General features: G+C 44.0%; 1 protein-coding gene and 1 long non-coding RNA gene across 3 annotated transcripts; one reads left to right on the top strand and one right to left on the bottom strand.

Annotated features, from left to right (window-relative positions):
* The first annotated feature begins 232 nt into the window (after nucleotides 1-232).
* Nucleotides 233-2,967, top strand: LOC139567630 (uncharacterized). The gene is made up of 2 exons (XR_011673443.1): nucleotides 233-353; nucleotides 2,385-2,967. It is a non-coding gene; the product is annotated as an uncharacterized lncRNA (long non-coding RNA).
* Nucleotides 627-9,697, bottom strand: LOC139567629 (suppressor of cytokine signaling 7-like). Of its 2 annotated transcripts, XM_071389011.1 has the most exons (9): nucleotides 7,768-9,697; nucleotides 7,395-7,456; nucleotides 7,140-7,244; nucleotides 6,285-6,416; nucleotides 5,509-5,657; nucleotides 4,850-5,018; nucleotides 3,558-3,686; nucleotides 3,232-3,367; nucleotides 627-2,768 (listed from the first exon to the last, which is right to left on the bottom strand). In XM_071389011.1, the coding sequence occupies exons 1-9, from the start codon at nucleotides 9,288-9,290 to the stop codon at nucleotides 2,648-2,650; spliced, it is 2,526 nt and encodes an 841-aa protein (XP_071245112.1). In that variant the 5' UTR covers nucleotides 9,291-9,697; the 3' UTR covers nucleotides 627-2,647. The 2 variants fall into 2 exon arrangements, with proteins under 2 accessions (XP_071245112.1, XP_071245113.1); XM_071389012.1 differs by lacking the exon at nucleotides 6,285-6,416.
* Nucleotides 9,698-15,929: the final 6,232 nt, after the last annotated feature.

Genomic DNA, 15,929 nt, shown 5'->3' with positions numbered 1-15,929 from the left:
ATTTAGCCAATGAAAAACCTGAAACCTCTCACAACCATCGATGGACGCAATTTTAACCAATGGAGTATATAGATTAGGGTCAATAGGGTGGATTTTAAGGGAACAGGTGGACCAGGCAAAGGGCCTATTATAATGGCTTTACATTTAAATGACGTCTATAATGTCCAATAAGAGCTCTATGGGACAAATCGGTCAAACTCAGAATGACATCCATTTTGATCAATGAGCTTGTTTTAAGCCATTTGAATCAGATACTACCTGCGACAAAAGCACAGATACAGTATGTTATTAGAATGGATAGGCTATACTCAGACTGTCATAGTCAACACACAATAAGGCTTATGGATAACAAGGTAGGAAGGCAGTGCTGATAAGAGCACAAGGCAAACTGTTACACACTTGTTTCTGTCACTCAAACTAAATTACAGCTGATCTGTAGTGATGTAGGTCCTCAGGTAATCTACAGTAATAACATGTGCATGTTTTCTAAATACTCACCTACACCTTTGTCAATATCCCAGTCATTAGTCATCTGTTACAGGTGTAGCGCAATCATTGAGTGCATGCAAAATAGGCTTATTATGCATGATGATCAAGCTTGCAAAATGATGTCCAGGGGAACTATCAGATGTACATTTCTGTTTATTAAAACATTATAGTACCACTTTACACTAGTACCTAGTGGCCTACCCTTCTTAGGCTGATTTGATTTATGACATGGATAATAAGCCTATAGAGCAGGGGTATTCAAATCTTACCCTACAAGGTCCGGAGCCTGCAAGTGTTCTGTTCTACCTGATCATTCATTTTAACCACCTTGTGTGCCCAGGTCTAAATCAGTCACTGATTAGAGGGGAACAATGAAAACAAGCAGTGGCACTGGCTTCAAGGTCCAGAGTTGAGTTTGATGGGTATAGAGGGCAAGAATTTGAAACCAGTCAGCAACAAGATACCAGTTCATGGTTAGAGTCATTTCCATTTCAACACAATCAGTAAAACAATTATACAAAAAAAATCAGCTCAGAATTAAAAATATCAAATTATTATACTCTTAGTGTAGACCTGCTGGGCCTTCTTATCTAATTTCCTATTTCAATGTATCATCACAAACCCATTTACACAACTGGATTCTCTCTATAGAGGCAAATCACCAATACTGCTGGCATAGTTAGCTCTCAAGTTCATCTGTTGTCCATCCATTGAGTTGGCCCCCAACATAGGAGCATGTGTAAAATCATCCTTCGTCTGTGTGTGTGTGTGTGTCTCTCTCTGTGCGTGAGTCTGTGTGTGTGCATGCATGAATACGATAACAATGAAAAAAGGGCACTATGAAATAAGCATACGTTTGGTAGGGGGGAACTAAAAAGCAAAGCAGTCAAAATTACAGGATGAGTTGTTTTTGTCAAGTGCAAGTGTTAAAAACTATTCTGTGTTAAGATTGACATTGCCTTTATGCTTTGCATGCCTCTTGTCCCCACAACTATACAACAGGGTGTGTGTTGTCATTGGTGGTTTAGTTATCAAGAGTGTATGACAGAGTAAAAACATTTGACATTGATGCTGTTTACACAACTACTTAATTATTACATCAGTCTGTATGGATTGAAAGGGCCATGTTCATCATTACCGCAAAAACACCCACACAGGGAACTGACATACACTGAGGGTAGAAAACATTAGGATCAACTTCCTAATATTGAGTTGTGCACCCTCATGAAGGCCTGCACGTGTGTGTCAGTGGTCATGTGTCACTATGTATGTGTGGATTGAGGTGTGCATTACCCTCAGAACAGCCTCAATTTGTCAGGGTATGGACTCTACAAGGTGTGAAAAGTGTTCCACAGGGATGCTGGCCCATGTTGACTCCACTGCTTCCCACAGTTGTGTCAAGTTGGCTGGATGTCCTTTGGGTGGTGGACCATTGTTGATACACACAGGAAACTGTTGAGCGTGAAAAACATAGCAGCGTTGCAGTTCTTGACATACTCAAACCGGTGCGCCTGGCTCCTACTACCACTTTACTTCAGTCAATTAAAAATGATTGTGCAAAAGAGGGAAGCCATATTTTTTCTCTTTTACTGAAAATGCTGAGCCTGTGGCCAGCTTGGGGTACGGAGGAACAGAATGATGAGCAAGTTACAATCAGGGATTTTTTGACAATTAAAACCAACAAACAAAGATCAACCATGGCCTCCTGTGGGCCAATTGGAATCCACAACAACCCTCATAGCAACAGGAGGGAAGAAAACAAGGAAATTATGATAATGGAAAAAAAATAGTAGTACAAATGGACCAGTGCATCAACTTCAGTTCATAGGTACAATGAATATCTGTCCAGGGATTGATTCAAAGTCTAGGTTCAAGTTGTTGTTTTTTGTTTTCAGGTTGTTACAGGCTAGAAGAGTCCGTTCTCCAGTCCGTTCTCAACGAGGCTGTGTCCTTTTTTGTCCCTGCCCCATGTGTGCACTCCGTATGGACAATTTTCCAGCATTCCACTACTGTCCCTTTCTACTCTCATTGGCCAAAGTCAGGAGAAGGGCTAGGTCATCTGGATCCCTTTGACTGCAGCCGACTGGATTCACAGGGTGCCGAGGACTTTGATTGGCTGATGCTGGAAGACTGGCAGACCAGCAGACACCTCTTCCAGTTACGTCTGAGACTCCGCCTCTTTCTCTACTCCAGCCCCTGGTCGAATGCTCTTGATTGACAGGTACATCTCTTCCTCTGCATCATAGTAGTAGAACTTCCTCAGGTACATGATCAGTGGTCTGGAGAGGGAGAGGTCAAATGAGTAACCCCTTATGCAAAAAGATACCTTTACATTATGTTTAGCATGTGAAGTAGTTTTCTCTCTGTGTATAACACTCTCCATAAAAGAAAGGAAACTGATGATGATGATGATGGATTGCATTAAGTAGTATTCTCTCTGTGTATAACACTCCATTAAATAAAGGAAACTGATGATGATGATGATGATGGATTGCATTAAAGTACAGCTGCTATATATAGCACTTTTCACTTGGTCTCAAAGCGCATCATCCATGTCTAGTCTGTCAGCAATCAAGGATTATTTCCATGAGTTCTTTATTTAAACTAAAATAATATGCTGAGGCATTTCTGTCAAAGCTCAGGAGAGAATGCTAATTCACTAACAACTATTTCCAAGAAAACAGATACAAGGCTAAAATGAATGACTAAATCAATATTTTGATAAATTGAGTATGGCAGTACTTGGGCAGCGGCAGCTCCTGGATGTGGTCGATGCGGACCATCTGTCGGATGCAGAAGCGACAGAGGTGCTGCAGGGACTTGACGTTGCTGAACCGGGACACTGGGTAGAGCAGCTGCACTGGGGTAGGGGGGAGCCCTGGAACACACACACACACACACATTCGACACGCACACACACGAATGAGCACAAACAACCAATACAGATGCTCGTAACCTCTCAGCAACCTTGTATGCTATGCTTACTGTCATTACAACCACAACACTATGTGGTAGTTCACATAAACATCTAATTGGTTAGGCCGTGTAGGAATGGGGGACGTTTTTACCTGGCACACGTGAACGCAGGAAGTAGAGGAATTTTCCATTTTTGGAGTGCATAATGGCTCGCTCGATAAACTCCACCACAGAATGACATCGGTCCTCAAACTTGGGATGACACCACAAGCTGAATGTCCCTATAGATGGAAACATGGAAGGGACACACCACTTACACTCACACGTACAAACCATTTAAAGGGGAATGAAATAGAACCAAATACCATTTAAAGGGGAATGAAATAGAACCACATACCATTTAAAGGGGAATGAAATAGAACCAAATACAATTTAACGGGGAATGAAATAGAACCTAGTGGTACCACTTTATTTAAAGTGTTCAGATATAATGCTTTATTACTTTTTTTATCGGCACGTATTATATCATATGTCATGTATCAAACTTGTTTTTCTCAACTACCCCGTGGGTTGGGTGGCTGATATGTGCAGTATGTGTAAAACATAAATAGAATTAACTGCATGCTTTCTGTCTGTCATATATTTACACTGCATGATGAATGTGTCTGTATGTGAGTAAATCCTGTTAGAAGTGCTTTATGCATATGCCATGTATATTTGCGAGCATGTCTTTGTCGTTTACCCACTTTGTGTGTGGGTGACTCACCACTTTGCTCTGTGTGTGTGTGTCTGTGTGAGTGTATGGGTGTGTGTGCGTGTGTACGTGTGTTAATAAACATGATGACTGAGTGAGCAGCTACAACATTTATATTTGTGTCATTGACTGACTGTGTGTGTTTCTGCGTATTTACGGTACACACGACTCACCTCTGTAGTGCTCCGTGCGCGTGTGGTGTGTGTAACTCACCTCTGTAGTGCTCCATGCGGCGTGTGTAACTCACCTCTGTAGTGCTCCATGCGGCGTGTGGTGTGTGTAACTCACCTCTGTAGTGCTCCATGCGTGTGTGGTGTGTGTAACTCACCTCTGTAGTGCTCCATGCGTGTGTGGTGTGTGTAACTCACCTCTGTAGTGCTCCATGCGGCGTGTGGTGTGTGTAACTCACCTCTGTAGTGCTCCATGCGCGTGTGGTGTGTGTAACTCACCTCTGTAGTGCTCCATGCGCGTGTGGTGTGTGTAACTCACCTCTGTAGTGCTCCATGCGCATGTGGTGTGTGTAACTCACCTCTGTAGTGCTCCATGCGTGTGTGGTGTGTGTAATTCACCTCTGTAGTGCTCCATGCGTGTGTGGTGTGTGTAACTCACCTCTGTTGTGCTCCATGCGCGTGTGGTGTGTGTAACTCAACTCTGTAGTGCTCCATGCGGCGTGTGGTGTGTGTAACTCACCTCTGTAGTGCTCCATGCGCGTGTGGTGTGTTACTCCCTGGGAGCGGAAGCTGAGGCTGAGGATGTAGCGGGGGTCAGAGCTGTCCCTCACCAGGAACGCCCCATCAGGCTTCCCCTTCAACTTCATCTCTGCATCTTCCCAGTTCATAGGACCCCAGTACCAGCCACACTGGGGATAGACATGTAGGTGTGATTATGAATGAATATCATAGAAACACACACACACACACACACACACACACACACACACACACACACACACACACACACACACACACACACACACACACACACACACACACACACACACACACACACACACACATACACACCATCCATAGAATCTAATACAAACACAGAACTGAATTCATGTCATGAGGCAGTTATTATCAATTAAAGGTTTGTTATCACACACACACCCACCCACACCAAGGCAGTTATCATCAATTAAAGGTTTGTTATCACACACACACCCACCCACACCAAGGCAGTTATCATCAATTAAAGGTTTGTTATCACACACACACCCACCCACACCAAGGCAGTTATCATCAATTAAAGGTTTGTACCTATTTGCTAGTATGTAACCCAATCGATTAGTAGTGATTCAGTCAACATGTATGTGTATTTGCGAGTCTCGTTGAGTGTGTCGCAATTACCTTTTCCAGCTCTCTCAGACTAGCGGTGAAGTTGCTGGCCTCAGGCCGCCTCAGAGGACAGAGCCTTGGGGGCGGGGCCAACCTGGAAGGGGGAGGAGCTGAGAGGAGCTGTGAAGAGGTGGAGTGAGGCAGGGCCCGGAGGAATGCATCTGAAACAAATAGAGAAATATTCAGTTAGACACAATGATATGAATGTGTAGCCCAAACCATTGCATTTGGTATAAATGGGAGTTGCTAGAAAGTTCAAGTTACATGCATAGATCTCAAGTTAGGACCTGTTACTAATAGATGATAACAGTGTTCAATTTGAGTAAGACTGCTTAGACAGACCAGGTGCCACAAATACTAATTCTCAAGGCATATAATAAAAATATTAGACAAGCATTGGTTTCCGACCGCACACCATGCACCTTCACGATTCATTTCCACGCTGATCGGTCTGTAAAGTCTTTCCTGAATACAAGCACTTACAGTATTTCACCTGAGGGAAATGATGCAACCTTCACCACAACACGCATGTGTCACACCATATCACTCTATGAACTTATAGGTTGTATGTTACATATATATTCAGAGCTGCAGATATTACACATATGAATGATTACTGATATATTCACACGTTTATAAATACAGCATTATAAATATATCATATTGGTACTGTTTTGTATTATGTTTTTTTCAGAGTCTTAGCTCTGGCCATTACGTGCTCTATCACGACACCGTCCGCCCGTTTGCCCCATGCACAGCTCCCAGCCCTCTGCTCTCTGGTGTCTTACCATTGAGGCTGATACTATGCTGGATGGTGGCATGGGAAGGATGAGGAGGAGAAAGAGGCAGGGGGAGGGACTGTAGGGAGGCCCCCATAACACTCACTAGGAAAGGACCAGGCTGCGGCCCACCTATGTCATCTGGAACAGAGCAGGGGGGAAGGGGGGTTTCAGACCAGGGAGGGGTCTATATCACAGGCTTTCTCAACTCCGCTCCTCTGGACCCACTGTGATGTGAAGTTTTCATCTCAACCTTTTTTTAATATATATATATATATATTTTTTTTTTTATGCACTCCTTGAAGTATTCTAGGGTAACTAACAAATCAAAACAACATCTGATGTAAGTTTATATTTCTAGGTTGCGAGAAATGGGTGATTCAACGTGACATTCAGCAAATTGGTTTGTCCTTGTTCCACTGCCTGGCTGAACATTCAATTCCTTTAGGTCGAGAGGGTGGGTCCCCAGGATCGATGTTGAGAAACACTGGTCTATAAGGCCACAATACAACAGTCCCTCAGACTTATGGCTGTTGATGTGAGTGTAGCCGTGGGGATCAGAGAAGGTGTAAAGCTATTAGGCTCTCCATCACCATAGAACAGAATGGGTATGTTTATATACTGTGATATAGCTTTCAGGAGAGGGAGGTAATACGGTGGGTATAGGAGAGTAGGGTGAGTGAGGGTATGCAGGAATCATTTTTAGTGTTTGTGTGTGCCTACAGGTAGAAACATAAGCAAAAGAGATGCGTGCAAGAAAGGGAGGGACACAAGGAAACACACAGAGAAAAATAGGCTACTCTACAGAGAGACACACAGAGAGAAAGAGAGAAAGAACAGAGAGAAAGAAAGGAGGTAAAGTACCTAATAGACTGAGACTTCTGCGTGGCGGAGGTGGAGGCGTGGGAGGGTGCGGAGTGTTCGCCCCTCTCCTCGAAATATCCACATCCACCAATGAAACAGTCTCACCTGCACCCAGAAATGGAAATAATGAAAGTGAAAGAGGGAGAGTTAATGTGAGAAAGGAAATGATAGAGGAAGAGAGTGATGCTAGTACAGAAACGTGAGTTCTTGGACCAGAGTTTGCCTCCTCAGCCAAGAAATGGTAGAGCCCCTTACCAGTGAAAGGAGCAAAGGAAGCAGGAGAGAAAGCACTTTGGGCCCTGGTCATTCGGGGTTGGCTGTGGCAAGAGAAAGACAGCAAAATAGGAATGAAATAAATTATAGAGGGATGGAATATAGAGGTGATCGGGTGAAAAATAGATATTAGAGTTAGGTAGCTTAGATTTAGAAAAACCCAGATTTAGAAAAGATTCTGACAGTTATGGGCCTATAATATCCTGATAGAAAATATTATACTTTAGGATAGGCTCTACAATATTACCTGGCACTGTAACCAATCAATAAATGAGTTGACCTCTATAGCCTGCTATAAATTATAGGCATACAATCAGTAATTACTCACAATGCTTAAAAGTGTGGAAGTCCTTACCTGTCCCCGTCATGCTCCCCACCACTTCCACTGGCCATATCCATTAGACTTCCAGCGGAGGAGATTGAAAAGGCCACTGATGGCCTCTTATCCAGAAGGCTATTGGAACCACTACAGCTTTTAGTTCTGAAAAGTTTACTCAGGCGTATTTTAAGTGAGCCCTTTCTGGACTTCCCTGGAACTTTTAGTGTTTTCTCGACCCGACCGGTTGGAGTCCGGGGCTCACTGACGCACTTGTCCGCCCGCTTCCGGGGTGTCGATGCCTGGCTAGGGGTTGGACTGACAGGTCGGTCCGAGCTCGGTGTAGCCGCTGAGGCCCCAGGTAATGTCGACACCTCCGGATTCTGTTCTGTATCTCCCGGGCTCGGTTGAGTTGGGTTAGGTACGTTTCCATGCAGGCTACATACTTGTGCGTCACAGTGCGCCGACGGACAAGGTTCTCCAGCCACCCCTTCCATCTGTCTGGTCAACTCTGCCTGAAAGCTACTGAGAGAAAATGCACCGGACATCTTCTGAACTCGACGTGCTCGACTTTCATCCGAATCGTCCTCCGGGCATCCAGTGATACCCAGCCTGGCCACGTCCCCAGTCCCCAGCCCCTCCAGCACCAACAAAGCATCGCTAGTCTCAGTCGGGTCATCCCCATGCCCCATCCCCGCTGGTGCCGGCCCATGTGCGCCCTGACACGAGCACTGGGGCATCTCCCCGTCCTTGAATAATATCTTGGGTACCGCGCCGAGCCCCAGCTCCCCGAACCTTCTGGCCAGGTCGAACACTGGGCCGTCGGGCAGCTCCCCGGTTGTGCACCCCCATTTCGACTCTATCATGGTGAAAGGATTGGATTTATCCGATAAGGGAGGCCAGTCTGATGGGTTGGTGATCAAACTGTGCCGGTGGCATAGCTCACCTCCCTCGATATCGACAGCAACCGTGGATAATACCACCCGGGGATGCAGACCCCAGCTCTGGGACAGATGGTTCTGCTGTTGCGCGTTGCCGGCACTGAGCGTATTGTTATTGATGCCACCGATTAGGTCGGAGACAGAGCCGGAGGTCTTGTCCAAAACAATATGTTTCCTCGACTGATTCCGACCGTCGGATTCACAGTCTAAAATCCCCTCACCATCCCTCAATATGTTAGGAAACACAAGGAGCTGAGGCCGTAAGCCGCCTCTGTGAGCGAACTCAAAGCCCTTGGCCTCCATGGCGCTGTGTGGAGGAAGAGGAATAGACACCGACGGTTTAGTCGCCATCACCCCGGTGTCAGGTGCCGCCGTTCCGCCGCTCTGCTGTGCATTGTTCAGCGAAGAGAGATTGCCGGAATGCGCGAGGCCTGTCGTGGGATCTCGGGCGAATTCCAAGCCCGCTTTCATGTTGCTATGAGCCAATACCTCTTTACCGAGTCCTGCCACCACTCCACCCGACGACAGATTCCCATTCTCCTCGTCCAAGCGGTCATCCTCGGCCGCGGAAACCAGGCGCATCAAGACAAAATCGGGAGACATATCTTGCGCGTTGTTCATAATTATTCCTCAATTCACGAAAGGGAATAAACGATTTAAACGCTTCACATAGCTACCGCCGTTTGATGGATCCCCGTTGTCTTATAATAAAGAAGGGCCAAAGCGCTATCTACCATAAATAGGCTACAAGCGAATAAACTATTTCAAGCGTTCTTTCATTATCGCACAGATAAGCGCCTACAAAAAAACGACATCCATTTATATTCTAACGAAGACCGAGCGAGTATATCCAGCTTGCTGTTGTACGCAGGCGAACCCCGGGGTCAAACATACGGTCTCATTTGTTAGAATAAAAAGCCTCACAAGTCTGACCACTCTCTCTCTTTCTCTCCCTATCTCTATCTCTATCTCTCTATCTCTCTCTCTCCGGTTCCCAGCGAAGCCCCACCCGCTCCCTCACTTCCGCAAATCCTATGCATTCTGCATTCTGCGTTCAGTGCGTCCCTTGTCTCCCTCTCCCTCCCCCGTTTCAATTCAATTCAATTCAAGGGGCTTTATTGGCATGGGAAACATATGTTAACAATGCCAAAGCAAGTGAGGTAGATAATATACAAAAGTGAAATAAACAATAAAAATGAACAGTAAACATTACACTCACAAAAGTTAAAAAAAAAATAAAGACATTACAAATGTCATATTATGTATATATACAGTGTTGTAACGATGTACAAAGGGTTAAAGTACAAAAGGGAAAATAAATAAGCATAAATATGGCTGTATTTACAATGGTGTTTGTTCTTCACTGGTTGACCTTTTCTTGTGGCAACAGGTCACAAATCTTGCTGCTGTGATGGCACACTGTGTTATTTCACCCAGTAGATATGGGAGTTTATCAAAATCGTGTTTGTTTTCGAATTCTTTGTGGATCTGTGTAATCTGAGGGAAATACGTGTCTCTAATATGGTCATATTGGAATAGTTAGGCTACTATGCAAGTCACTAATTGCAAAGTATCCTAGCATTCTGCAATTATTAATTATTTGTTTTATTTTGTGTGTATTTTTTGTATTGCTAGATATTACTGCACTGTTGGAGCTAGAAAACACCAGCATTTTGCTGCACCTGCGGTAACATCTGCAAATCTGTGTACACGACCAATAAACTTTCATTTGATTTCTCTCTCTAATGTGGTGCAGGAGGTTAGGAAGTGCACCTCAGTTTCCATCTCATTTTGTGGGCAGTGTGCACAAAATTCTCTCTCCCTGTAGTGTGAAGTGATGAGAGAAATCAAATGAAAGTTTATTGGTCGTGTACACAGATTTGCAGATGTTACCGCAGGTGCAGCAAAATGCTGGTGTTTTCTAGCTCCAACAGTGCAGTAATATCTAGCAATACAAAAAATACACACAAAATAAAACTAATAATAAAAAAATTCAGAATGCTAGGCTACTTTGCAATTTGTGACTTGCATAGTAGACTAAATATTCCAACATTCAAATTGTTCCTATTATTGACATTGAATGGGGGAAATTAATTCAATACAGGACTATATTTGTTGTTGCTGAATTTTATTGATTGATGGCTGTATAATAAGCTATGTTCATTGCAAGAATCAGCATAGTAATAACACCCGTAATAGCTTAGGCAGTAATAAACATTTAGTATGCAAGGCCTATTTTGATTTCACTGCATGTCTTGGCAAATTATTGCATGACTTCAACAAATTAGTCCATTATCTTCTCCAGTGCACAGAATAAAAATCTGACCACTTGTGCCAATGACCGTGGGCAGTGCTGGGCACCTGCTCTGCTCAGTCTGTTCTTGGCATCTCACCGCCCAGTCTTCGCCAATTTAAAGGCTGTGTCAATTTCAATTCAATTTGGCTCAGGAAGAAATAATCTAACATTGTGCTAGTAAAGTGACTAAGGAAATTAGGGGAGAAAAATAACAAATAAAAGATTCTATTCTATTCCAGACAGTGCCACATCGTCAAAACATCCTGGACGAGAGTCCTTACACAGGCCCTCACACTCTATGACTGCACTTAAAAACATAAATATGGTGATTCAGCAATCCATGTGTCACTCATAAAATGTAATGTCATAGAATAGAACAGGATGAATATAAATTCCACCAATTAATTTGCAAAAGATAAATCATCAATGCATGGGCGTTTATAATTAGACCTCTCCTATCATAACCATTTGACTTCCACTTTTAGCCTGCTAGATCCAGAGGAGTGGCCTCCTAGACTGCACTCATTGTTCCCCAATTAAAGTGATAAGACATGATTGGGGAATTCTAGAGCCTTCCATCAGAGCAAGAAGCACTGTCTTGAGCTTGACAACCTACATTTCAGCAATGCCTATCTCCCCTTGTTGGATACCCTATTTCAGATTTCAGGATGCTATCAATTTCCTCCACCTGTCATATACAAAACCCACCACCTTGCATACAAAGGATGACAAAGGTTTTCACCCATAAATCATGACTCATTCAATCCATTGTAAAAATACAGTTGAAGTCGGATGTTTACATACACTTAGGTTGGAGTCATTAAAACTCGTTTTTCAACCACTCCACAATTCAATTCAATTCAATTTTATTTTATATAGCCCTTCGTACATCAGCTAATATCTCGAAGTGCTGTACAGACACCCAGCCTAAAACCCCAAACAGCTAGTAATGCAGGTGTAGAAGCACGGTGGCTAGGAAAAACTCCCTAGAAAGGCCAAAACCTAGGAAGAAACCTAGAGAGGAACCAGGCTATGAGGGGTGGCCAGTCCTCTTCTGGCTGTGCCGGGTGGAGATTATAACAGAACTATGCCAAGATGTTCAAAAATGTTCATAAGTGACAAGCATGGTCAAATAATAATCATGAATAATTTTCAGTTGGCTTTTCATAGCCGATCATCAAGAGTTGAAAAACAACAGGTCTGGGACAGGTGGCGGTTCCATAACCGCAGGCAGAACAGCTGAAACTGGAATAGCAGCAAGGCCAGGCGGACTGGGGACAGCAAGGAGTCACCACGGGCGGCAGTCCCGACGCATGGTCCTAGGGCCCAGGTCCTCCGAGAGAAAGAAAGAGAGAAGGAGAAAATTAGAGAGAGCCAAGATTTTCAAAATGTTCATAAATGACAAGCATGGTCAAATAATAATCAGGAATAAATCTCAGTTGGCTTTTCATAGCCGATCATTAAGAGTTGAAAACAGCAGGTCTGGGACAGGTAGGGGTTCCATAACCGCAGGCAGAACAGTTGAAACTGGAATAGCAGCAAGGCCAGGCGGACTGGGGACAGCAAGGAGTCACCACGGCCGGTAGTCCCGACGTATGGTCCTAGGGCTCAGGTCCTCCGAGAGAAAGAAAGAGAGAAGGAGAAAATTAGAGAGCGCCAAGATTTTCAAAATGTTCATAAATGACAAGCATGGTCAAATAATAATCAGGAATAAATCTCAGTTGGCTTTTCATAGCCGATCATTAAGAGTTGAAAACAGCAGGTCTGGGACAGGTAGGGGTTCCGTAACCGCAGGCAGAACAGTTGAAACTGGAATAGCAGCAAGGCCAGGCGGACTGGGGACAGCAAGGTGTCATCATGCCCGGTAGTCCTGACATATGGTCCTAGGGCTCAGGTTCTCAGAGAGAAAGAGAGAACGAAAGAATTAGAGAGAGCATACTTAAATTCACACAGGACACTGGATAAGACAGGAGAAGTACTCCAGGTAACCAACTGACCCTAGCCCCCCGACACATAAACTACTGCAGCATAAATACTGGAGGCTGAGACAGGAGCGGTCAGGAGACACTGTGGCCCCATCCGAAGAAACCCCCGGACAGGGCCAAACAGGAAGGATATAACCCCACCCACTTTGCCAAAGCACAGCCCCCGCACCACTAGAGGGAAATCCTCAACCACCAACATTACAATCCGGAGACAAGGCCGAGTATAACCCACAAAGGTCTCCACCACAGCACAAACCAAGGGGGGGCGCCAACCCAGACAGGAAGATCACGTCAGTAACAACAAGAAACAAATTTCTTGTTAACAAACTATAGTTTTGGCAAGTCGGTTAGGACATCTACTTTGTGGATTGCACAAGTAATTTCTCCAACAATTGTTTACAGACAGATTATATCACTTAGAATTCACTGTATCACAATTCCAGTGGGTCAGAAGTTTAAATAACTAATTTGATTGTGCCTTTAAACAGCTTGGAAAATTCCAGAAAATGATGTCATGGCTTTAGAAGCTTCTGATAGGCTTATTGACATAATTTGAGTCAATTGGAGGTGTACCTGTGGATGTATTTCAAGGCCTACCTTCAAACTCAGTGCCTCTTTGCTTGACATCATGGGAAAATCAAAAGAAATCAGCCAAGACGTCAGAAAAATAATTGTAGACCTCCACAAGTCTGGTTCGTCCTTGGAAGCAATTTCCAAACGCCTGAAGGTACCACGTTCATCTGTACAAACAATAGCACGCAAGTATAAACATTAATTGACCATGCAGCCGTCATACCGCTCAGGAAGGAGACGCGTTCTGTCTCCTAGAGATGAACGTACTTTGGTGCGAAAAGTGCAAATCAATCCCAGAACAACAGCAAAGGACCTTGTGAAGATGCTGGAGGAAACGGGTACAAAAGTATCTATATCCACAGTAAAACGAGTCCTAGATCGACATAACCTGAAAGGCCGCTCAGCAAGGAAGAAGCCACTGCTCCAAAACTGCCATAAAAAAGCCAGACTACGGTTTGCAACTGCACATGGGGACAAAGATCGTACTTTTTGGAGAAATGTTCTCTGGTCTGATAAAACAAAAATAGTACTGTTTGGCCATAATGACCATTGTTATGTTTGGAGGAAAAAGGGGATGGCTTGCAAGCCGAAGAACACCATCCCAACCGTGAAGCACGGTGGTGGCAGCATCATGTTGTGAGGGTGCTTTGCTGCAGGAGGGACTGGTGCACTTCACAAAATAGATGGCATCATGAGGGAGGAAAATTATGTGGATATATTGAAGAAACATTTCAAGACATCAGTCAGGAAGTTAAAGCTTGGTCGCAAATGGGTCTTCCAAATGGACAATGACCCCAAGCATACTTCCAAAGTTGTGGCAAAATGGCTTAAGGACAACAAAGTCAAGGTATTGGAGTGGCCATCACAAAGCCCTGACCTCAATCCTATAGAACATTTGTGGGCAGAACTTAAAATGTGTGTGCAAGCAAGGAGGCCTACAAACCTGACTCAGTTACACCAGCTCTGTCAGGAGTGGGCCAAAATTCAACCAACTTATTGTGGGAAGCTTGTGGAAGGCTACCCGAAACATTTGTCCCAAGTTAAACAATTTAAAGGCAATGCTACCAAATACTAATTGCGTGTATGTAAACTTCTGATCCACTGGGAATGTGATGAAAGAAATAAAAGCTTAAATAAATCATTCTCTCAACTATTATTCTGACATTTCACATTCTTAAAATAAAGTGGTGATCCTAACTGACCTAAGACATGGAATTGTTACTAGGATTAAATGTCAAGAATTGTGAAAAACTGAGTTTAAATGTATTTGGCTAAGGTGTATGTAAACTTCTGACTTCAACTGTATATATATTTTATTTACATCTCTTAACCAGAAGGTGGTGCAACAGGCCACCAATGATGGTAAACCCACCGAAGTCCAGTTGTATACAAATGAATATCGTAGAATGGATTGGAAAATACATTTAATTCTTGATGAGTGCTAGCGAGTATGTAAACACATATATTTAAGTCAATGAGATGGTGCAGAGTAATGCATTATCATGATCACAGATAATGTTTAATTCAAAAGCTGCTCATACAGGTAATGTTGGACAGGGCTGGCAACACAAGGGGCTGAAAATGCACATATGCACAACTATACAATTGATTGCTTATCTTGGGTCATTTTAAACAGTGTCCTGATGGTGAGATTTGCATTGCCATTGAGTCCTGAATGTGAGATTTAAATGGATGTATACATAAACACAGACTATGCACTGATCATTAGGTATCTTAACATTTACAAGCAGGCTTAATTCTGTATTACTATGAACAAACTCCCAACTACATACAGTAAAAGCACAGGCACATGTGAACACACAGAAACACACAGATTATACACACTTAAATACACACACACACACACACACGCACGCACACGCACACACACACACACACACACACACACACACACACACACACACACACACACACACGCACAAGTACGCACTCACACACACATGCCATATGCACGGACCCACACCCACAAACACGTTGATAAAGTCTGCACATATATTCATACAACTGCAATCAATGTACTGTGACATACACACCTATGCACACACACGCACACGCACACACACACACACACACACACACACACATCTGTGCAGCCTCATTGTCTTTCCCACACCACTGCAGCACCTCCCCTGCTCTGCAGTCCTGGGTGGGGGTAGGGGGCCCACAGGAATGGATGAAAATTCTCAGAAGCCCGTTGCCATGGCACCAAAACAAGGATTTGCCTGCATCACCCAGAGCCTGCTCCATCACTGCGATATAGGAAGGGGTGGGAGGTGTCTCTCTCTTGTTCTCTCTCTCTCTCTATCACAATCACACTCGCTCCCTCTCACACACACAAACACTCCCCCTCTCTCTCTGCTTCTCTCCCAACCTCCCTTCTTCCCT

The sequence above is a fragment of the Salvelinus alpinus genome, chromosome 2 (genome assembly GCF_045679555.1).
Source record: "Salvelinus alpinus chromosome 2, SLU_Salpinus.1, whole genome shotgun sequence".
In the NCBI taxonomy this organism is placed as follows: domain Eukaryota; kingdom Metazoa; phylum Chordata; class Actinopteri; order Salmoniformes; family Salmonidae; genus Salvelinus; species Salvelinus alpinus.
This window is presented reverse-complemented; position numbering and strand designations above follow the sequence as displayed.